This window comes from Solanum tuberosum, unplaced genomic scaffold (genome assembly GCF_000226075.1).
Source record: "Solanum tuberosum cultivar DM 1-3 516 R44 unplaced genomic scaffold, SolTub_3.0 scf00103, whole genome shotgun sequence".
NCBI lineage: Eukaryota > Viridiplantae > Streptophyta > Magnoliopsida > Solanales > Solanaceae > Solanum > Solanum tuberosum.
In genome coordinates this window covers 1391374-1415455 of record NW_006239027.1, presented here as the reverse complement: position 1 = coordinate 1415455, position 24082 = coordinate 1391374, and the positions used below count along the sequence as shown (strand labels likewise).

Below are 24082 nucleotides of genomic sequence, written 5' to 3'. Positions count from 1 at the left end.
AGGAAAGTTATTTCTAATGAGGTTTGGTAAGAAAATAATTGGCATTCCCTCAAAAATAAATTAAAAGATTATCTCAACTATAAATTTCTAACAAGACCAATTTCTGTAGGATGAGGATAATTTTTTTTTAAAATTCCAGAATTCAATTTTAAGTTGAATATTGATTTTTTTTGGAATTTGAAAAACTCCTATTTTCATAATTTTTACTTTAAATTATTCACAAAAATTGAAAGATAATTTCAATTCGTATTCATGTCCAAATATAACTCAAATTTTCAAATACCATTTTCAACTAATCAAAAGAAAAACTAAAATACTTCCTTCTTTTTCCTTTTTTTTTTTTGAATTTTCATAATTTTTATGTCAATACATGCACTAAACGTAATCTTAATTATATTTTAGATGACTGCCTTATTGGATATTTTGGGATAAATTGCATACAAGAATTTTAGACTTCTAAAGTTATTAAATTCTAAATTAAAATTTTATATTTATTCAATAATTTTATAAAATACAAATACAAAGTTATTCGTTCAATCAAATTCATAACTGAAATGCTAGCTTCACCCTTGTCACATGACTAATGCTTCCTATGATCCTCAGAGCATGGTAAAAGCTATTCATTATAATCATGAAAAGTAAAAAAGTGTTTCATGTGAGCTAATTCTTACTCTAAGGTGACAAAGCAATTTCAACTCGCTTAACGTTTATACAGGTTGAGTCATGGTTTGATTATTGAATTGACTCAATGGATTGAATTCAAAATGACTTTTCAAATAAATGGGTCAAAATAAATGAAGTAACGTAACAATTCAATTGAAATCTTACTATGATTTATATAAATTTGGAAACGTTCGTATGAATCATATATACATTCCCAACTAGTACTGTTATATTATGACTATACCACATCATTTGTGTCATCATCGCAATCATTTTAGGACATTTATTCTATATTCATTGTCTCTTTATTTTTGGTCAAATTGAAAAATTGGAAAAGGCTTAAAAATACCCTTAAACTATCGGAAATAACTCAGATTTACCCTTAAACTATATTCTGGCTCAAAATTACCCTTCCCGTCAAAGTATTGGGTCATACTTACTCTTAGAAGACGGAAAAGGCTCAAAAATACCCCTAAACTATCGAAAATAGCTCAGATTTACCCTTAAACTATATTCTGGCTCAAAATTACCCTTCCCGTCAAAGTATTGGGTCATACTTACTCTTAGAAGTATGTTAAGTGCCACGTGGATGCCACGTGGACGCCATATGGATGCCACATAAGCGCCAAACATTTTCCACTTCCACGTAGACTAATAAGATCCCTAATATCTAATTTTCCCCTCATTTCTCTTAAGAGGGGACATTTGAGATATCTCTTTGTAACTTTCCATCCTTGTGGTGGCTAATTCAGTCACCAGAAATGTTTGGCGCTTATGTGGCGTCCATGTGGTGTCCATGTGGCACTTAGCATACTTCTAAGGGTAAGCATGACCCAATACTTTGATGGGAAGGGTAATTTTGAGCCAGAATATAGTTTAAGGGTAAATCTGAGCTATTTCCGATAGTTTAGAGGTATTTTTGAGCTTTTTCCGTTGAAAATAAATGAGTTTTTATTTCTGAATATATTTTCATGGTTTTTTCATTTGGGGAGAAGTGTGGGAATGGTAGGTGGGGATGGTAAAAAAGAAGATGAGGTATACATTTTTTGTAGATATCTTTTAATTTTTTTTCATAGAAGCTAAATGGAGATTGTAATTAGATTAAAATAGTTTGTTACTACGTTAAAAATGATTTTTAGCAGTAGTTAATTAACAACAATAACTTAATTACGGCTATATATGTATTTATGGAGGCAATTACTAGTGACAATTACATTTTAGCACTCTTTGTACATGCCGCTAAAGGCCTACAATGTATAACGACACTGGATTCAATATCAATTAACTTATATTGATAAAGACTTTCACACTCTTTGTTAATGTACACATTTACTTCCGCTAAAACTATTTTAGTTATAGTGCGTAAATATTAGTTTCACTCTAAAACAATATTAGAAACAAATAGACTGTTTTATATTTCGGTTAGTAGTTATATTAACTGAATTTAATACAATCAACCAACCTTATTTACTTGATCATAAAAGACTATTTGCTTTACTTGAGTTGATTGATTGAATGTTCACTCTATGTTGTTTTTCTAATCTTTCAAAGTTTATTTTATTTTACCTAAACTACTTTAGTGGTTATTTTAACTGAATTTATATTTTTTTCGAAGAACATTATGACATGATAAAGTTAAATTATAAAAAAATAGTTAAAACATTAACTTAAAACGTGAACCAATTTTAATTCTAACTCACCATAAAATCGATCCACTAGATCATGATCAAGTGATAAATGCATCAGGCAGATACACGGAATGCATTTATGGGTTTGGAATAGTATATTTTCACCGTTCAACTTTACTTGTCACGTTTTGCTTCTCGAATAAAATAACTTATAAAATCAGTGATAGAGTAGTAAATATTTATTTACCCTTAACCAAATGTTTGGAGTTTGAACCCCTTTAAGTATGATAATGCCTTTACTAGGAAATATTTTATTCTCAATATAAAACTTTCTAATATAAATTCAAATTTAATCGAGCTATAAATATCGGACAGGTTAAAAAGAAAAAGACTTATGAAAACCAAAGTATAGATGTCTGCATAAAAACCAAATCATAAATGTCAATACCTAGGAATCTCATGCAGTGCATGACTTCTTTTCACTGACACATTGATTAATTTCTCTATACATTTTGTCCTTTTTCTTCATGCCACGTAAACCATAATGAGTGGTTTGGCAACAAGTTTGAAGATGCGTTAAATAGGTATTAAATCTCGTAAACATAATATCTCGTTTGATAGCTAATCAGAAGATAAATTATAAGTAATGTGGAAATGTACGTACGTATTAGTTTATGCATGTTACATAACTAATACCAACAAAAAACAATACATTATTATTATTATTATATTATTATCTGCATAACTCTTATCTGCTACCAAACGGCCTCATAAATGAATAACGAATAACAACCATTCATACAACATAAGGAAAAAAACTAAGTCAACAACACAATTGGAAATAATAATAATAAAAGCTTAGAAGTAAGATTAAATTGAAGTTGAATAATACATGTCATGAAGAAACTATATTTACATGACTATATTTAATGTAGCTAGCTAGCTACCACAAAAATTAAATGTAACTCATGGACTTCTCTTGAATAATATCAAATTGATCACATCAATAATAACGTCATCAATATGAGCATATCACGATAGCTAACTAGTTAGCTAATTTCTATGATTCGAATACACATCAATTCTCGAGCCTGTGTTACATTTAAAATCATAACTATTTCCAGACTTGTTTTTGCTGCTTTTATCAGACACAAATACTCTGTTTTTTGCAAAAACAAAAAAGGAAATAGTAATTTTCTTGAATACAAACAAAACAAGAACTAAGAACTTAGTATATAGTAATAACAAAAAAAAATAATTAAAATCTGATTATATAAGCGAATCGATTTCTTCCTTCTTCTTCTTCTTCAAGGATTTCTACTGTGAAATTTAAGAAAAATGACCAAGAATTGAGCTTTCTTGACTTCAAAATGGTGATGCTCTGTTTTTTTAGTTGTGAAGAGGATTGGGACCAGAAGGGACTAATCTCTTTTCCACACCATATCTTGGGTCAATTTCATCCATTGATGAAGACGATGACGATGACGGAGGCGATGGGGGTGGTAGAAATGGTGGACAGTGACGGATTCTTTGGAGTTGATAGCAGATTACAGAAGAATGATGATCTTCTTGATCATGTTTTTTCGTTGAATGGGGAATTGGGATTTTTTGGGTTTGTGATGAAGCCATTGTAGAGAAGGAAAAAAAGATCAAATAAGCAAGAAATATACACTTACATGCCATTCTTGAACTTGAAGAAGATGAAAAAGGTGCTGCTTTCATGGTGATTTTCTGAAATTTTTAGAGTCAAAATTAAGAAACAGAGTATATATATAGGGGAGAGAGGGGGGTGGGGTGGGGTGGGGGGCGTTGTATATGGTGGAGAAGATTTATATTTATGGAAAAAAGGGACAAGAGTTTTGAGAAATAACATATAGGTAAAAGGTAAAATTTAGAAGGCTATTTTACACAAATATCGTTTTTTAGGCTAACAATTAAATTTTACCATTATTTAAAAAAAGAAACTTTCATAAATGTTCGTAGTGAATGCGCTAGCTAACAATCAGAAATTATTGATAACAGAGAGGGACAAAGCTTTTAGAACGAATACATAGTTATAGAATTTAAAAGACCAGTTAACGTAAATATTTATTTTCAACGTTCAGATTTTGTTTCTATTTAAAACGGGAAATTTTCATAAATGTTAAGAGTGAATGCGTCAGCGAACTGCCAACTGAATTATCTATAACTAAAAGGGACATAGTTTTGAGAACTAACACGTAGTTAAAGACATAATTTAAAAGACTAATTTACGCAAATATCCCTTTTTGAGGCCAACATTCAAATTTTGTTTCTATTGGAAAACAATTTCTTTCATAAATGTTCATAGTGAATGCGCCAGTTAACATTCAGCTGAATTATTTGTAACTAAAAGGGATACAGTTTTGAGGCCAACATTTAATTTTTTCTCTCATTTAAAAAGGGTTTTTTTTATAAATGTTCAGAGTGAATGCGTCAACTAACAACCAATTGAATTATTTGTAATAAAAGAACATAGTTTTGAGAACTAACACATGGTCAAATGTAGAATTTAAAAGGCTGATTTATGCAAACATTCTTTTTAGGCCAATATACAAATTTTGCTCCTATTTAACAAGTGAAACTTTTATGAATGTTCATAGTGAATGTGCTAGCTGAAATATTTGTAATAAAAGGGATAGAATTTTGAGAACTAAAGCAAAATTTAAAAGGCTAATTAATTTATGTAAATATCCCTTTTAAGAGGTTGATACTCAAATTTTGTTTCTATATGAAAAACAAAACTTTCATAAATGTTTAGGAAGGAACGCGTCATCTAATAGTTAGTTGAATTATGTGTAACTAAAAGGGATAAATTTTGAAAACTAACACGTAGCCAAAGGTTAATTTATGCCAATATTCAGATTTGTTCCTATTTGAACAGAAAGTTTCATAATTATTCAAAGTGAATGTTTAGCCAACATCCAACTGAATTATTATAACTAAAAGGGACAAAGTTTTGAAAACTAACACATAGTCAAAGACAAAGTTTAAAAGACAGTTCACACAAATATCCTTTTTTTTTAAAGCCGACATTTAGATTTTGTCCCTATTTTAAAAAAGAAACTTTCATAAATATCAAGAGTGAATGTATTAGTTAACAACCAACTAAATTGTTTATAAATCAAATTGTTAGAGTTTTGAGAACTAGCACACCATCAAATACTGAATTTAAATGACCAATTTATCAAATATTTCTTTTTTAGGCTAACATTTAGATTTTGTCTCAATTTAAATAAGAAGTTTTCATAATGTTGAGAATGAATGCGCCAGCTAATAACATTTTTGTGTTGAAATTCAGTTTCTTCCCCTGAAATTTAACACTATACTCTAATCTACTTCTTTTTAATTTGGTTCGATTTTCGATTTGGATTATTTTTAACTATACCACGAACATCCCTAACAAGCTAACATTATTTGAATGGTTCTTATGTATTATTTCATAATATATTATATTATATGATAGTGTTGTATTATATGGTATCAGATTGTATTGTAATAATGAATACAATGTTTGAATAGATTGTATGGTTCTCTATCATTTAGATAATATCACACATCAACAATTTCAAAATAAATCTATGAAAAAATAGTATACGAGATAGAGCTAACAACCATCCAATCAAGGAGTTAACTCATTCCATCAATCTTGTTCTCAACTACCTTCATTTGAGTCCTGCATATCAAACATTTATTCTCTTTCTCTCAACCTATTCTGAAGCTATTAAAGATGAAAAAACGACTATTGCTAGCTCTTATGATTCGAATACACATCAATTCTCGAGCCTCGTTATTCTCTGCTAGATTTAAAAGCATAACTGAATACAAACAAAACAAGAACTAAAAACTTAAAACTTAATATATAGTACTGACAAAAAATAAAAACTCTGATGACATACGAGAATCGGTTTCTTCTTCTTCTTCATCTTCTTTAACTTTTCTACTGTGAAATCCTAAAAGGGTAACTAAATAATCCAAGAATTGAACTTTTTTCCATGAAAATGGTGATGCTCTGTTTTTTCAGTTGTGCAGAGGATTAGGACCAGAAGGGATTAATCTTTTCTCCACACCATATCTTGGGTCAATTTCATCCATTGATGAAGACAATGATGATGACGGAGGCGATGGGGGCGGTGGAAATGGTGGACAGTAGCGAATTCTTTGGAGCTGATAGCATATAACAGAAGAATGAAGATGATCTTCTTGATTGTGTTTTTTTGTTGATTGTTGAATTGGGAATTTTTGGGTTTGTGTTGAAGCCATTGAATAGAAGGGAAAAAAGATCAAATAAGCTAAAAATATACATTTACGCGCCATTCTTGAACCCGAAGAAGAAGAAAAGAAAGCTGCTTTCATGGTGATTTCTGAACTTTTTTACAGGCAAAACAAAGAAACAGAGTAAAACAGAGATGTATATAAAGAGAGGATTTTGTATATGGCGGAAGAAGTTTTTTATATATGAATAAGAATCAAAGTTTTGAGTGTTAAGTTTTGCCTGATTTTCTTATACAAGAAGTTTATTTTTTTTCTAAAAGAAAAAATAAAATATTACCATAAATGTTTTTATTTTTTATAGAAAAATATATTTTTCTTTCTTATTTGATTTATTAATTCTTTCCTTTTAGTAGAAAGTTAGGAAATTTATAAATGGAAGATCCTATTTTTATAACATAACAAAATAAAATCTATAATGTAGTCAGTTTTCTCTCAACAATTTTAATATTTTCTTTTTATTAGTTTTTAATTATGTAGGCCAATTGGTCCTAGCATATAATAATATTATGTCTTTTAGTATAGTTTTATTTGTCATCTAATTTATTGTCATATGATTTACAAATTATAAGTTTTCGCATGACGTTCTAATCACCTTCATAACCCAACATTGAGTTATATATTATTTACTCGCTCATATTAGACATGCCATATTTTTTAAAAATAATAATTTTATTGTATTACCTCTAATTATTATAAGTCATTTATTATTGAAAAAAAAGAATTGAACATAACTAAAACATTAATCACAAAGGTAAAATAAGTATAAAATGATCGATTATTTTTTATTTATTTTTTTATCTGAATAACTGAAAGTGAATAGAGAAAGTATTCCCTTCGTATCAAATTCCAATATGTGAATGTGTTATTATTTTGGTAGTTGAGCAAATTTTTCTTTGATTGTAATTTTATAAAACTTTTTAAGATTATTTAGGATTATCAGCTATGTTGATTTGTAGTACTTTTTGTGTAGTTTTTAAATATAATTTATTCTAAAATAGTTGAAGAATCAATTTGAAAATTTTGTGGTTAGAATTAAGTGTTTGGACTGTCGTACTCTAAATATTTTTTTACATAAATTAAGATAAAAGAAATATTTAATTTTATAAGTAAAAGTATTAGGCTATCGTATGCTTTTATGATAACTTACAAAGTTTTAGATCGCAATTAAATATTTTCTCAGTTCAAAAAACATATCCTGATCATAATATGAAAGGGTAAGTTACAATAAAATAAAGGGAAATGCTAAATGGCCAAAAAAATTGCCCAGAAATTTAAAAAGTATATAATTTTTTTTTTTATTTTAAAATAAACTGATCTTTTTTCCATTTTTTTAATTAATAGGTAGTAAAGTTAAAAGGATAAAAATGTTTAAAAAGATAAAATAACATAGTGTGAAATATGTTATTTTACTATTCTGGCCAAATTTTCTGGCCAAAAGGATTTTTCCTAAAATAAAATATTAAATAGTTATTAAAGAAAAAGACATTCAACAAAAAATTCATTAACTAGAAAATGAGTGACCCAATTTTCGAGTTGAGTTTGATTTTTTGGTACACTATGTTTTTTGAGATGTAAACTCATTTAATAACTTTTATTATAAGATGATGAAAAATACCCTCTTATTTATAGTGATGACTTCTTTAAAATGACATGTATTTAAAGATGTGGGGTTAACATGAGAGTTGTCAAAGCCTAATGATAGAAAATAAAGATTATTTATAATCTTTTGTAATAAAGTCTGATTTAATATTTTTTCAATTTCCTTTCTCTTAAAATGATTAATATGTGGTGAGTATTCACACTAGGGATTTACAAATTTAGAAATGGTATTTATTATGATAGCTGTTGTTGTCAAAGCCTTTAAGAAAACCAATATTAAAAATTGGAGTACAATTAAATCATAGGACAAAATATGTATCAAGTATAGAGTATCTCATTGGTTTGATTATCAATTTTGCATATTTATAGAATTATAGCAGATAAACTAAATCAATAACATATATATAAACAAACTGAATTGAACCGATCAATCATACTAAACTAATCATGAAAAGGCCTATTTGATTATTTTATAATTACAAATGAACAATAAACAATGAAACAATCCAGTAAAACTTGGAATTAAAAAAGGTTATCTTAATAACAAAAAATTGAATTTTAAAAAAAGAAGTAAAAAAGAAGCAACCAAAACTTCCAATAGACCTTGAAGCCAAAAAACTTTCAGTAAATCTGATGTTGAAGCAAGTTATGATGCTCACACTCTTCAAAAATGTCGTGAATCCTCTAAAAGTAGTGCATTTTGGAGGATCTAACACAAGTACAACAACAATTTTGGAGAGTCGGAGCAACATAGGAAAAGCAAGAGTCCTCTTCTTTCACTTCCCAACTATTTGACGTGCACGTCGATTTGCGCCTTTCACTCGACAGTTTAATTCATCTACATCTTTGTCAAGATTATCAATAGCTTTGTTTTGCCTGCAATTGCCACAATTCAACAACATGTGTTATTAACAAAAAAAGATTAAACAAAGTAAATGATGTCATATCGATAATAAGTGAGATTAGTTACCTAGAAAAATGAAACAGACAACGTGCTATAACATGTTAAATTACACTAATAGCATAAAACTTCTTTATTTTGTCAATGTATAAACATTTACTTGTATGATCACTGATCACCGCGGCTTTGAGCTACATATTCATCGTCAACAACAATAAAGCCAGTGTAATCCCACAGATGGAGTCTAGGGAGGGTTGAGTGCACGTGACCTTACCCCTACCTAGAGAAAGTAGAGAGGTTGTTTCTGATAGACCCTCAACTGAACTAATGATGAAAAAGAGGTGGCGGCAAAGTAGAAACAACAAGAAGAAAATAAGATATCGAGGCTCATGTTGTTCATCAAATGCTATAACTTATTTAAGTATCACAGTCGACAGATGAAAGTTGACAGTCACTTCATGAAAACACATTTTAACTTCGAAAACTAAGTCACATTTTGTCGAAAGTGTTCAAAATGAAACGTAACAACAAAGTAACAAAGAAGAAGAACATCATGTAATATTAGTTAAGTTCGAAGAAATTTACTTGTCAAGTTCAGATCCCATGTCAACAGCCATGCATTTTAGATCACCCAATATGTTGCTCAAATCCGAAAGTGCACCATCTTGCTTCAACTTCTCAGACTAGTTAAACATAAACATAGTTTTTTTACCATAGGAAGAAGGCATATGACATAAGTTAAGGCCACAAATAGCTAGCTAGATTGAATTTTGTGTATACGAAATGTACCTCAATTTGCTGCATAGCGTTCATCGATTCAGGAGGAGGTGTACTAGAGGCTGATTTCCCCTTTTTACCATTAGATAAACCTAATTTTTCCCTTTCACTTGCACTACCTTTCCCTTTATGATTATCATCTACGAAAGCCAGTAAAGTTGATTACATAGTCACGATCGATAATGCAGCTACTTACAATTCAAAAAGAAGGATAAAACATGATATGAAGGATAACACGAAACCTTTTGAAGTTCGAGGCCCTTTAATATCGTGAGTCTTTTTTGCAAATACTCTGTATTTTGCAAAAACAAAAAAAGGAAATAGTAATTTTCTTGAATAGAAACAAAATAAGAACTAAGAACTTGGTATATAGTAATGACAAAAAAAATTAAAATCTGATTACATAAGCGAATCGATTTCTTCCTTCTTCTTCGACGATTCCTACTGGGAAATTTACGAAAAATGACCAAGAATTGAGCTTTCTTGACTTGAAAATGGTGATGCTCTGTTTTTTTAGTTGTGCAGAGGATTGGGACCAGAAGGGACTAATCTTTTTTCCACACCATATCTTGGGTCAATTTCATCCATTGATGAAGACGATGACGATGACGGAGGCGATGGGGGTGGTAGAAATGGTGGACAGTGACGGATTCTTTGGAGTTGATAGCAGATTACAGAAGAATGATGATGATCTTCTTGATCGTGTTTTTTCGTTGCATATGGAATTGGGATTTTTTGGACTTGTGATGAAGCCATTGAAGAGAAGGAAAAAAAGATCAAATAAGCAAGAAAGATACACTTACATGCCATTCTTGAACTTGAAGAAGATGAAAAAGGTGCTGCTTTCATGGTGATTTTGTGAAATTTTTAGAGTCAAAATTAAGAAACAGAGTATATATATATATAGAGAGAGAGAGATGGGTGGAGTGGGGTGGCGTGGGGGTGGGGTGGGGGTTTTGTATATGGTGGAAAAGGTAAAATTTAGAAGGCTATTTTACACAAGTATCTTTTTTAAGGCCAACATTTAAATTTTACCACTATTTAGAAAAAGAAACTTTCATAAATGTTCGTAGTGAATGCACTAGCTAACAATCAGCTAAGTTATTGATAACCACGAGGGACAAAGCTTTGAGAACGAATACGTAGTTAAAGACACAAAATTTAAAAGATGAGTTAACCTAAACATCCATTTTCGATGCTCAAATTTTGTTTCTATTTAAATCGGGAAACCTTCATAAGTGTTAAGAGTGAATGCGCCAACAAACCGCCAATTGAATTATCTGTAACTGAAAGGGACAAAATTTTGAGAACTAACACGTAGTTAAAGACAGAATTTAAAAGACTAATTTACACAAATATCCCTTTTTGAGGCTAACATTCAAAATTTATTCGGTTGAAAAAAGATTTTTTTCATAAATGTTCATAGTGAATGCGCCAGTTAACATCCAACTGAATTATCTGTAAGTAAAAGGCATAGAGTTTTGATGCCAACATTCAGATATTTCTCCCATTTAAAAAGTAATATTTTTTTATAAATGTTCAGAGTAAATGCGTCAGCGAACAACCAGCTGAATTATTTGTAATAAAAGGACATAGTTTTGAGAACTAACACGTAGTCAAATACTCCCTTTGTCCCTAATTACTTGTCTACTTTTCCTTTTATAGTTGTCCCTAATTACTTGTTCATTTTGACAAATCAAGAAAGGACAAATTCTTTTTACCTATTATACCCTCAATTAAATGACTAATTATTTTGAAAAGTGTACAACTTTTCATCCACTTCATAATTAATAGGGATAAAATGGTAAACCCACTAAAAGGCTAATTTATGTAAATATCCCTTTTAAGAGGATGACACTCAATTTTTGTACAAACAGAATGTGCCATCTGATAGTTAGTTGAATATTGTATAATTAAAAGGGATAAATTTTGAGAACTAACACATGGCCAAAGGCTAATTTACGCCAATATTTAGATTTGTTCCTAAACAAAAACTTTCATAATTGTTCAGAGTGAATGTTTAGCAAAAATTCAGCTGAATTATTTATAGCTAAAAGGGACCAAGTTTTGAAAACTAACAAGCAGTCAAAGACAAAGTTTAAAAGACAGTTTACGCAAATATTCTTTTTTTTTTAAAGCTAACATTTAGATTTTGTCCCTATTTGAAAAAAGAAATATTCATAAATATCGAAAGTGAATGGAGTAGTTAACAATCAACTAAATTATTTGTAAATTAAACAGAGACAGTTCACACTAACAGCTAAACTCATCCCATCAATCTGGTCCTCAACTATCAAACATTTGTTCTCTTTCTCTCAACCTATTCTGAAGCTATTAAAGATTTAAAACGACTATTACTAGCTCTTATGATTCAAATACACATCAATTCTCGAACTTCATTATTATCTGCTACATTTAAAAGGATAACTAAATAATCTCTGAATACAAACAAAACAAGAACTAAAAACTTAAAACTTAGTAGTACATAATATTGACAAAAAATAAAAACTCTGATTACATAAGCGAATCGATTTCTTCTTCTGAAATACGAAAAGGGTAACTAAATAATCCAAGAATTGAACTTTCTTTCCATGAAAATGGTGATGCTCTGTTTTTTCAGTTGTGCAGAGGATTAGGACCAGAAGGGATTAATCTTTCCTCCACACCAAATCTTGGGTCAATTTCATCCAGTGATGAAGACAATGACGATGATGGTGGTGAAAGAGGCAGAGGAAATGGTGGACAGTGGCGAATTCTTTGGAATTGATATCAGATTACAGAAGCTGAATGAAGATGATCTTCTTGATCATATCTTTTCGTCGAATTGGGAATTGAAGCCATTGCAGAGAAGGAAAAAAAGATCAAATAAGCAAGAAATATACATTTACGCACCATTCTTGAACTCGGAGAAGATGAAAAAAAGAGGTTTTTTCATGGCGATTTCTGAAATTTTTTACAGGCAAAACAAAGAAACAGAGATGGTGAACAAGTTTTATATATTAAAAAAAAAAAACAGAGTTTCGAGTCTAATGTTTGTTTATATATTATTTACTTCTTCATATTAGATTTGACATATTTTTTTAAAAATAATAATAAATAAAATATATTTTATTATATTACCTCTAATTATTATAAGTAGTTTATTGTTGAAAAAATGAATTGAATAAAGTAAAATAGGTATAAAATGGAATGTCATTTTTTTTAATCCGATTAAGTAAAAGTGAATAAAGAGAGTACTCTCTTCCTATCAAATTCCAATATATGTGAATGTGTTGCTATATTGGGAGTCGAATGTGATTTTCTAAAACTTCTTAAGATTATTTAGAATTATTAACTATATTGACTTGTAGTAATTTTTGTGTAGTTTTTAAATATATAATTTTATTCTAAAATAGTTGAAGAATCAATTTGAAATTTTTATGGTCATAATTAAGTGTTTGGACTATCGTACTCTGAATATTTTTACATAAATTAAGATAAAAGAAATATTTAATTTTATAAATAAAAATATTAGGCTATCGTATGCTTTTATGATAACTTACGCAATTTTAGATCGCAATTTAATATTTTCTCAATTCAAAAAACATATCCCGATCATAATATAAAAGGGGTAAGTTATAATAAAATAAAATATTAAATAGTTATTAAAGAAAAAGACATTCAACAAAAAATTCACTAACGATAAAATGAGTGATATAATTTTCGAGTTGAGTTTAATTTTTTGGTACACTATGTATTTTGAGATGTAAACTCATTTAATAACTTTTTGAGATGTAAACTCATTTAATAACTTTTATTATAAGATGATGAAAAATACCCTCTTATTAATAGACTATAGCGACTTAACTTAAAAATGACATGTATTTAAAGACGTGCGGTTAATATGAGAGTTGTCAAAGCCTAATGATAGAAAATGAAGATTATTTATAATCTTTTGTAATAGAGTCTGATTTGATATTTTTTTCAATTTTTTTTCTCTTAAAATGACTAATATGTGGTGAGTATTCACACTAGGGATTTTCAAATTAGAAATGGTATTTATTATGATAGTTGTTGTTGTCAAAGCCTTTAAGAAATCCTATATTAAAAATGGGAGTAGAATCAAATCATAGGACAAAATATATTGATGATTCCTTAAATTTATCAGTATAGAGTATTTTATTGGTTCGATCATCAATTTAGCATATTTATAGAACTATGGCAGATAAACTAAATCAATAACATATAAAAACGAATCGAATCGAATCGACCGATGATCCTCCGTAAACTAATCATGAAAAGGCCTATTTGATTATTTTATAATTACAAATGAACAATAAACAATTCAGTAAAATTTGGAATTAAAAAAGGTAATCTTAATAACATAAAATTGAATTAAAAAAAAAGTAAAAAAGAAGCAACCAAAACTTCCAATAGACCTTGAAGCCAAAAAACTTTCAGTAAATCTGACGTCGAAGCAAGTTATGATGCTCAGACTCTTCAAAAATGTCATGAATCCTCCAAAAGTATTGCATTTTGGGGATCTGACACGTATACAACAACAATTTTGAAGATTCAGAACAACATAGGAAAAGCAAGAGTCCTCTTCTTTCACTTCCCAACTATTTGACGTGCACGCCGATTTGCGCCTTTCACTCGAGAGTTTAATTCATCTACATCTTTGTCAAGATCATCAATAGCTTTGTTTTGCCTGCATTTGTCACATTTCAACAACATGTGTTATTAACCAAAAAAGATTTTAAAAAGCAAATGATGTCATATACAAGTAGTTCTATCGATGTTAAATTACACTAATAGCGTAAAACTTCTTTACATTGTCAGTGTATATATATACATTAACATGTATGATCATTGATCACCGCGGTTTTGAGCTACATATTCATCATCAACAACAAAACCAGTGTAATCCCACAGGTGGAGTCTAGGGGGTGTTGAGTGCACGTGACCTTACCCCTACCTTGAGAAAGTAGAGAGGTTGTTTCTAATAGACCCTTGACTGAGCTAATGATGAAAAAGAGGTGGCGGCAAAGTAGAAACAACAACAAGAAAATAACTTATCGAGGCTAAAGTTGTTCATCAAATGCTATAACTTAGTTAAGTATCACAGTCGACAGATGAAAGTTGACAATCACTTCATGAAAACACATATTAACTTCGAAAACTAAGTCACATTTTGTCGAAAGTGTTCAAAATGAAACGTAACAACAGAGTAACAAAGAAGAAGAACATCATGTAATGTTAGTTAAGTTCGAAGAAATTTACTTGTCAAGTTCAGATCCCATGTCAACAGCCATGCCTTTTAGATCACCCAATATGTTGCTCAAATCCGAAAGTGCATCATCTTGCTTCGACTTCTCAGACTAGTTAAACATAAACATAGTTTTTTACCATAGGAAGAAGGCATATAACATAAGTTAAGGCCACAAATAGATAGCTACATTGAATTTTGTGTATACGAAATGTACCTCAATTTGCTGCATAGCGTTCATCGATTCAGGAGGAGGTGTACTAGAGGCTGATTTCCCCTTCTTACCATTAGATAAACCTAATTTTTCCCTTTCACTTGCACTACCTTTCCCTTTATGACTATCATCTACGAAAACCAGAGAAGATGAAAGTCAGTAAAGTTGATTACATAGTCACGATCGATAATGCAGCTACTTACAATTCAAAAAGAAGGATAAAACATGATATGAAGGATAACACGAAACCTTTTGAAGTTCGAGGCCCTTTAATATCGTGAGTCTTTTTTGCCTTCCAAGGCATCGCGAACATGCCACCAAGATTGTTCAATAACTTCTCACCCTAAAATGCAGAAAACATGCTCATTATTGTCAACTTTTGTACCATTTGTTCCGTTCCAATTATACCAAATAATAAACATATCGAACGAGCAAAGCAAATTAAGCTACTTTCTATATGTTATAACATATTTGTAAGTTGCAGTGTTAAACTGACACAGTGGAGACGAGTTGAGGTGTCTGGATATGTTTACTCAAAGTTACATTGGAGTGTTATGTCTATAAAATAAGTATACACTATCCGTGCACCAGATGGTAATCGAACTCTCATTGCAATAGTAATTGAAATGATCAATACCTTACTCAAATCGCGATCCATATCAACAGCCATCATATGAGTACGATGAATTTGCTCCCCTTGCTTATGCAAGGTATCGAGTGTCTGAGCACCTTCCTGTCTAATATCCTCAGCTATCTTCAAACAGTTATTCACCGAGCTCGTTGTCTCCTTAGCTTGGTCTACAGCATACCCCTCCAATTCTTGCATAGACATGTTATCAAAATCCTCTGTCTTACTTTTATGTTTGTTCCTTGTCACACCAGATGACGATGATGTTCCAAAATCATCGTCATCTGGTGTGACAAGAACTGGCTCGGAGGAAGTTCTCCGACCAGTTTTTGTTCCATTTTTTTCATCAGGAGTAGCGGAGTCTGCTTTTTTCCTGAATCCAAACATTTTTCCAAAACTAAAGGGATTTTTTTTTCACTTCACCTGATATGCAAACAATTTCAAGATTATAAACCAAAACACTCAAATTTGCTTGTAAATTACTAGATTTCAATCTATATATACAATAGCATGGTTAGTCGACTAACAGTTATTATCTCAGAACGTCATTTTCTTTGCTGAAAAAAATTGGAATAAAAAAGAAACCTGACTTTCTGAGATAATAACTATTAGTTGACTGACATCAACCCCTTTTAGGCTAATTGAATAATTGAAAAAGCTGAATGAATTTTAGAAGAAGGTGAAGCACTATAACTAACCATTTACAAAATTCATTTTTAAAAATGACCAAGATCAAGAGAAAAATATTTGAAGATTGAAGTTTTAAAATCTGATAAAATTTCATGGCCAAATAAATATTTAAATACAATTTTTAAAAATCTGATTTAAAAATCTATGGTTAAACGCTAGCTTAACATTTCACCCATTATATTTTCAAAGTTATGACTCGTTGCAATTTTCATGAACTTTTACAGATTCAAATTTATGTTCCACGTCAAAAGTACTCTAACAAAAGCAAAAAAACAAAGGAGAAAATAAAGATATGTACCCAAGATTGAAGAAAACAATTTTAAAAAATTGGAATGAAATAATTAATTACCTTTGAATGATTGAAGAATGGGATCTATTTATGAAGAGGGAATTAATTAATTAAGAGGAGAGGAAGAAATACTGAATTTTACAGAAATTTCTTCCTCTCAGAAGTAGTGAATTATAATGAAAGAAACAATGGACACAAAGAATTTATTTTATCAATGGATCAAATATATTAAGGAGAAAAAAAATGGAAGGTTCCCCTTAAAAGCAGCTATTGGCAATTTTACCTGTTTTTCAAGCATTTAGCATTCGTTTGGTACGTGAGATAATGATAATAAGTTGAAGGATTAATTTTATTTCATGTCTGAATTGAGGTATTAGCTAATTTCGGAGTTACTTTATCCTATGGTTTGTATTAAAATGGTGTTACTATCCTATATTGAAGGTTTGTATAAAATAACCTCATGTTACTATCCTATCCCTCGTATCAAACGACCCCTAAGTTATATTATCCTCCTACCTCACCTTTTCAACTATTTTTTATTATTATTCACATTCGTTGTTTGGTATCCATTTTAGGGTCCGACTAATCTGAATAAAATCTCAAATTGGGTAAAACAGTATCCTCTACAAAAAATGACTATATTCTCTCGAGCTCGAACTCTTAAGAATGGAAGGGGTGTAGAGGGGAGTCAGGATTTAAAGTTTACGAATTTGAAATTCTAGTTCTTTTATGTTATAAAATCCTAAATTATAGTTTTTACATATTTGATGAAATTTCAAAAATAAATATAAAATTTGAACAAAATTTACTGAGTTCGATCGAATCCATTACAACTGTTGAACTCAGACCGTCATGCAACTGAGCTACTAAGATTGCGGAAATTACAGGAAAAAAAAATTCTAACTCCAAAAAAGTGGAAGAAAAAAATATCTACATGTCCAATTAACCTGAATGCTACTGGCCACACAATCCCAAAAATATCAAAATCAAAAGTTTTTTGTACAATAGTACATGTTTTGTTTTTAAAAAAAACAACAAATCACATGTTGCTCCACTCATTTTTCAACATGCACAACAATTATTTTGATTAAATTTTGTATCTAAAAATTTAGCATTTTGAAATTCAGTTCAGAGACATCATGGCAACTTTTGCTGTCTCTGGATTGAACTCAATTTCAAGTATTTCTAGTTTTAATAACAATTTCAGAAGCAAAAACTCAAACATTTTGTTGAGTAGAAGGAGGATTTTATTGTTCAGTTTTAGAAGAAGAAGAAGAAGAAGTTTCTCTGTTAGCAGTGTTGCTAGTGATCAAAAGCAGAAGACAAAGGATTCTTCCTCTGATGAAGGTACTTGAAATAATTTTCCGTTTAATTTATTTGTCTGGTTTTGACTTGATACGGAGTTTAAGAAAGTAAAGACCTGTTGTGGTATGGAATCGAAGATATGTTGAATGTACTAAAATGTTCTTTAATCTTGTGGTGTTAACGTATTAGGTGAAAAGTTAAAAAATTAAAGAGTTGTCATAAAAGGGGCGAGGCATTATTTTTGAAATAGACTAGAAATGAAAGTAAGATAAACAAATTGAATGCAGAGAGTGTAAAAGTTTTGTACATTTGGGTTCGTGTGTGTTAGAATCTCACATTGGTTAAGGAACTCAATTGATTCCTATACGGTATTAGCAATGCTCACCTCGTTAACTAGGTTTTGAGATTGACTTAGGTCCTAGGTCTACTAATTTGTTTAGCATGGTATCAGAAAGATAACGACAACATACCCAGTGTAATCCCACTAGTGGAGTCTGAGGAGGGATGTTGTTTACGTAGACCTTACTTCTATCCTGTGAAGGTAGATAGATCGTTTCTGATAGATCCTCAGCTCAAGGCACATTTCTATTTTTAGTTTAACTAGTATTGAGACCTTATGTTATATTGTCTACGCTCTAGATGTTCAGCCTTGGACGTGCCAAGGTGTAAGAGTCGTGCATTGGTGGAGAGAGTAGGTTGTGTTTGTTTAGATAGGTGGAATTTGAAAATTTTGTATATAATGGAGTTCTCATTCCTTAACGACTATTAACATTGCCGAAGTAGAGAAGCAACATACATTATTTGGACCCTTTGTATTTTCAGGATTTACATTAGATGTTTTTCAGCCGGACTCCACGTCTGTTTTATCAAGTATAAAGTATCACGCTGAGTTCATGCCATCATTTTCTCCTGAGAAGTTTGAACTTCCCAAGGCATACTATGCAACTGCAGAGAGTGTTCGAGATACGCTCATTATAAATTGGAATGCCACATACGAATTCTATGAAAAGATGAATGTAAAGCAGGCATATTACTTGTCTATGGAATTTCTTCAGGTTAGATTAGCTAGGCTTCCCCTTTATTTCGAGTATAACTACAGACGTCACTCGTTGGAGTGAGTTGCTTTAATATGCTTTTGATGCTTGCAGGGAAGAGCTTTACTCAATGCTATTGGTAACTTGGGGCTAACCGGACCTTATGCAGATGCTTTAACTAAGCTCGGGTACAGTTTAGAGGATGTAGCCAGGCAGGTCGGGTTTCTGTAGGAACTTACTAATTTCTGTTGACAGTTAGCCACTCGAAGTAGTTTTTGTTCAATTGAGTCTTTGCTTGCCTTGTTTGACTATTACTAACACTTAACTCTGCTCCAAAATGAGAAATGTTGAAGGCGACTAGCTCCCGTTTCTAGATTGCACAAGTTCTTGATTGATATGCTTTTCCAAAATGATTTAATAACACGTCAACGTAGTCAAACTATCCCACTCTCATCACCACTGTTCTAACATTGTGATATATGTCAATTGATTTCACTCGGGATAGTAGTCTACTGTAATTAGCTTAAGCTGTTTACTGTAATGACTGACAGGAACCGGATGCAGCTTTAGGTAATGGAGGTTTAGGAAGACTTGCTTCTTGCTTTCTGGACTCAATGGCGACGCTAAACTACCCTGCATGGGGCTATGGACTTAGATACCAATATGGCCTTTTCAAACAGCTTATTACAAAAGATGGCCAGGAGGAAGTTGCTGAAAATTGGCTCGAGGTACGATATGTTGTTAAGATTGTTGGAGGACCTTGATACTACTGACTGCACGTTTTCGAATATTGCAGTAGATTTTTCATGTCATTTGCTATGCTCCAAAGTAATAGGACTATTATTTTCTCAGATGGGAAATCCATGGGAAATTGTCAGGAATGATATTTCGTATCCCGTAAAATTCTATGGGAAGGTCATTGAAGGAGCTGATGGGAGGAAGGAATGGGCTGGCGGAGAAGATATAACTGCTGTTGCCTATGATGTCCCAATACCAGGATATAAAACAAAAACAACGATTAACCTTCGATTGTGGACAACAAAGCTAGCTGCAGAAGCTTTTGATTTACATGCTTTTAACAATGGAGACCATGCCAAAGCATATGAGGCCCAGAAAAAGGCTGAAAAGGTGTACTTAATTCTTTAGCTTAATTGAGAAACTATAACATACTCCCTCCGTTTCAATTTGTTTGTCGTACATTCCTTTTTAGTTTGTTTAAAAGAGAATGCCTCTTTCCTTTTTTTTTGGAAACTCGTTAATTCTAACTTTCCACATGACATGTTTAAAACCACAAGATTCAAAAGTCTTCTTTACTTTTCTTAAACTCTGTGCCAAGGCAAAACCAGACAAACAAATTGAAACGGAGCGAGTACTATTCCAAAGCAATGCTGTGGATTTACTGCAAGATTCCGGTTATTCACCACAAGAAGAGGATTCCCTAAAATTGTGTCTTGTTGTATTTTGGATCAGATTTGCTATGTCTTATATCCAGGTGACGAGTCGCTTGAAGGAAAGACGCTTAGGTTAAAGCAGCAATACACACTATGTTCTGCTTCTCTTCAGGACATTATTGCACGGTTCGAGAAGAGATCAGGGAATGCAGTGAACTGGGATCAGTTCCCCGAAAAGGTTGCAGTACAGATGAATGACACTCATCCAACACTTTGTATACCAGAACTTTTAAGGATATTGATGGATGTTAAAGGTTTGAGCTGGAAGCAGGCATGGGAAATTACTCAAAGGTTCTTTCTTCCGTTATTGCATCTGATAAATGTCTAATTTTACTAGCTAGTAGCTTTAAGATACGAGCGTAGATGATCCTTCCCCTTGTTTATTCATGTAAATTCAGTAGCTATACTTCTGTGACACTATTATGTCTTGGCAGAACGGTCGCATACACTAACCACACTGTTCTACCTGAGGCTCTTGAGAAATGGAGCTTCACACTTCTTGGTGAACTGCTTCCTCGGCACGTGGAGATCATAGCAATGATAGATGAGGAGGTGAAAATTGAAACTCCATTTCAGTTCTAGGATTAAGTTGAGATTTTACATTTTGAACCTCTTGAGGTTGAATTTGTTGCAGCTCGACATATTACTTTTGCTTCATTCTTTCTGAGAACTACTTCATGTGGATGCTTTTGTAGCTCTTGCATACTATACTTGCTGAATATGGTACTGAAGATCTTGACTTGTTGCAAGAAAAGCTAAACCAAATGAGGATTCTGGATAATGTTGAAATACCAACTTCTGTTTTGGAGTTGCTTATAAAAGCCGAAGAAAATGCTGCTGATGTCGAAAAAGCAGCAGATGAAGAACAAGAAGAAGAAGGTAAGGATGACAGTAAAGATGAGGAAACTGAGGCTGTAAAGGCAGAAACTACGAACGAAGAGGAGGAAACTGAGGTTAAGAAGGTTGAGGTGGAGGATAGTCAAGCAAAAATAAAACGTATATTTGGGCCACATCCAAATAAATCACAGGTGGTTCACATGGCAAATCTATGTGTAGTTAGCGGGCATGCAGTTAACGGTGTTGCTGAGATTCATAGTGAAATAGTTAAAGATGAAGTTTTCAATGAATTTTACAAGGTACGATGATTATCACACGGCTAGAAGTGGCAGATATCATTTTCAGTTCTCCTCTTTCAATGTTGTTGTTTTGATTGATCCAAACTCTTTGTTCATCGACAGTTATGGCCAGAGAAATTCCAAAACAAGACAAATGGTGTGACACCAAGAAGATGGCTAAGTTTCTGTAATCCAGAGTTGAGTGAAATTATAACAAAGTGGACAGGATCTGATGATTGGTTAGTAAACACTGAAAAATTGGCAGAGCTTCGAAAGGTAAACGAGTTGTATCTGACTTGTGATCTTATTGATTCCTAAACCGTCGTCAACAGCTTTCATAAACGGATTATTTCCTTTAGTCCTTCTATGTGGAAAGAGATCTTTATAAACATCATAAGAACATGTGAAATGTATGTACTAACTTCATGCATTTAACTGTTGAACAGTTTGCTGATAACGAAGAACTCCAGTCTGAGTGGAGGAAGGCAAAAGGAAATAACAAAATGAAGATTGTCTCTCTCATTAAAGAAAAAACAGGATACGTGGTCAGTCCCGATGCAATGTTTGATGTTCAGATCAAGCGCATCCATGAGTATAAAAGGCAGCTATTAAATATATTTGGAATCGTTTATCGCTATAAGAAGATGAAAGAAATGAGCCCTGAAGAACGAAAAGAAAAGTTTGTCCCTCGAGTTTGCATATTTGGGGGAAAAGCATTTGCTACATATGTTCAGGCCAAGAGAATTGTAAAATTTATCACTGATGTAGGGGCAACAGTCAACCATGATCCCGAGATTGGTGATCTTTTGAAGGTATGGTTAGGACGAGTCAAAAACAATATATGCTTAAAGATTTTCGAAGATGTTACTAACCTCTGGTTATACCTGTTATAAGTCCAAGATGGTGCAATAGATTTGAAAATTTATCGGTTTGCATTTCAGGTTGTATTTGTTCCTGATTACAATGTCAGTGTAGCAGAAGTGCTAATTCCTGGTAGTGAGTTGTCCCAGCATATAAGGTACTTCATTTCGTTAGTCTTTGCATAACGTCACAAATTTCTATTGAGCAAATATGTCGTATACCTGTCTGATATCTCGATATTGTTTCAATAGTACTGCTGGTATGGAGGCTAGTGGAACCAGCAACATGAAATTTTCAATGAATGGCTGCCTCCTCATCGGGACGTTAGATGGTGCCAATGTTGAAATAAGAGAGGAAGTTGGAGAGGACAATTTCTTCCTTTTCGGAGCTCAGGCTCATGAAATTGCTGGCCTACGAAAGGAAAGAGCCGAGGGAAGGGTAAGATTAACCACAAAAGCATAAATTTTCATTCTTTTATCATACAATTTACATTGCACAAGCACAAGCTCATAACAAAACTACTCCCTCCATTTCAATCTATATGTCTGGTTTTGACTTGACACAAAGTTTAAGACAGTAAAAGAAAACTCTTGAATTTTGTCATCTTATATAGTTATATTAAAGATATATAGAATGAAAGTGCAAAAAAGGAAAGAGGCTTCATTTTGGAACGAACTATAAAGGGAAGTAAGACAAACAAATTGTAGCTGTATCATCCTTATGGACGAAATGCATATTACCTTATCTGTTCTTCATGTAGTTTGTCCCGGACCCAAGATTTGAAGAAGTAAAGGTGTTCATTAGGACAGGCGTCTTTGGCACCTACAACTATGAAGAACTCATGGGATCCTTGGAAGGAAACGAAGGCTATGGTCGTGCTGACTATTTTCTTGTAGGAAAGGATTTCCCCGATTATATAGAGTGCCAAGATAAAGTTGATGAAGCATATCGAGACCAGAAGGTATACTTCTCATTGCATGATCTGTCTAACCATATCTTTCTCTGTTTCATATTACTCGCGCACAACATTAGGCCAAGCAAACTTATTACTCATATTAGTACTTAGTATCCTTTTCGTGTAGCGTTTCTAAAACATCTTATCGTTGAAATGAATGCAGAAATGGACCAAAATGTCGATCTTAAACACAGCTGGATCGTTCAAATTTAGCAGTGATCGAACAATTCATCAATATGCAAGAGATATATGGAGAATTGAACCTGTTGAATTACCTTAAAAGTTAGCCAGTTATAGGATGAAAGCCAATTTTTTTCCCCTGAGGTTCTCCCATACTGTTTATTAGTACATATATTGTCAATTGTTGCTATTGAAATGATACAAGTTTTGAATATTTACTGTCAATAAAATACAGTTGATTCCATTTGAAA

General features: G+C 31.8%; 2 protein-coding genes across 2 annotated transcripts; one reads left to right on the top strand and one right to left on the bottom strand.

Moving 5' to 3' along the window:
- Positions 1–14429: 14429 nt before the first annotated feature.
- Positions 14430–16363, bottom strand: LOC102579103 (putative SNAP25 homologous protein SNAP30). The gene is made up of 5 exons (XM_006348747.2): positions 15961–16363; positions 15573–15666; positions 15327–15454; positions 15124–15221; positions 14430–14551 (listed from the first exon to the last, which is right to left on the bottom strand). The coding sequence occupies exons 1-5, from the start codon at positions 16336–16338 to the stop codon at positions 14452–14454; spliced, it is 798 nt and encodes a 265-aa protein (XP_006348809.1). The 5' UTR covers positions 16339–16363; the 3' UTR covers positions 14430–14451.
- Positions 16364–17988: 1625 nt separating this feature from the next.
- On the top strand, positions 17989–24082 carry STP-1 (alpha-1,4 glucan phosphorylase L-2 isozyme, chloroplastic/amyloplastic-like). The gene is given in 14 exon segments (NM_001288199.1): positions 17989–18277; positions 19058–19290; positions 19384–19485; positions 19821–19997; positions 20122–20397; positions 20740–21011; positions 21155–21272; positions 21416–21856; positions 21959–22111; positions 22282–22647; positions 22777–22853; positions 22948–23134; positions 23457–23657; positions 23815–24082. Coding segments are annotated over 14 exon segments (2928 nt in total). The 5' UTR covers positions 17989–18069; the 3' UTR covers positions 23932–24082.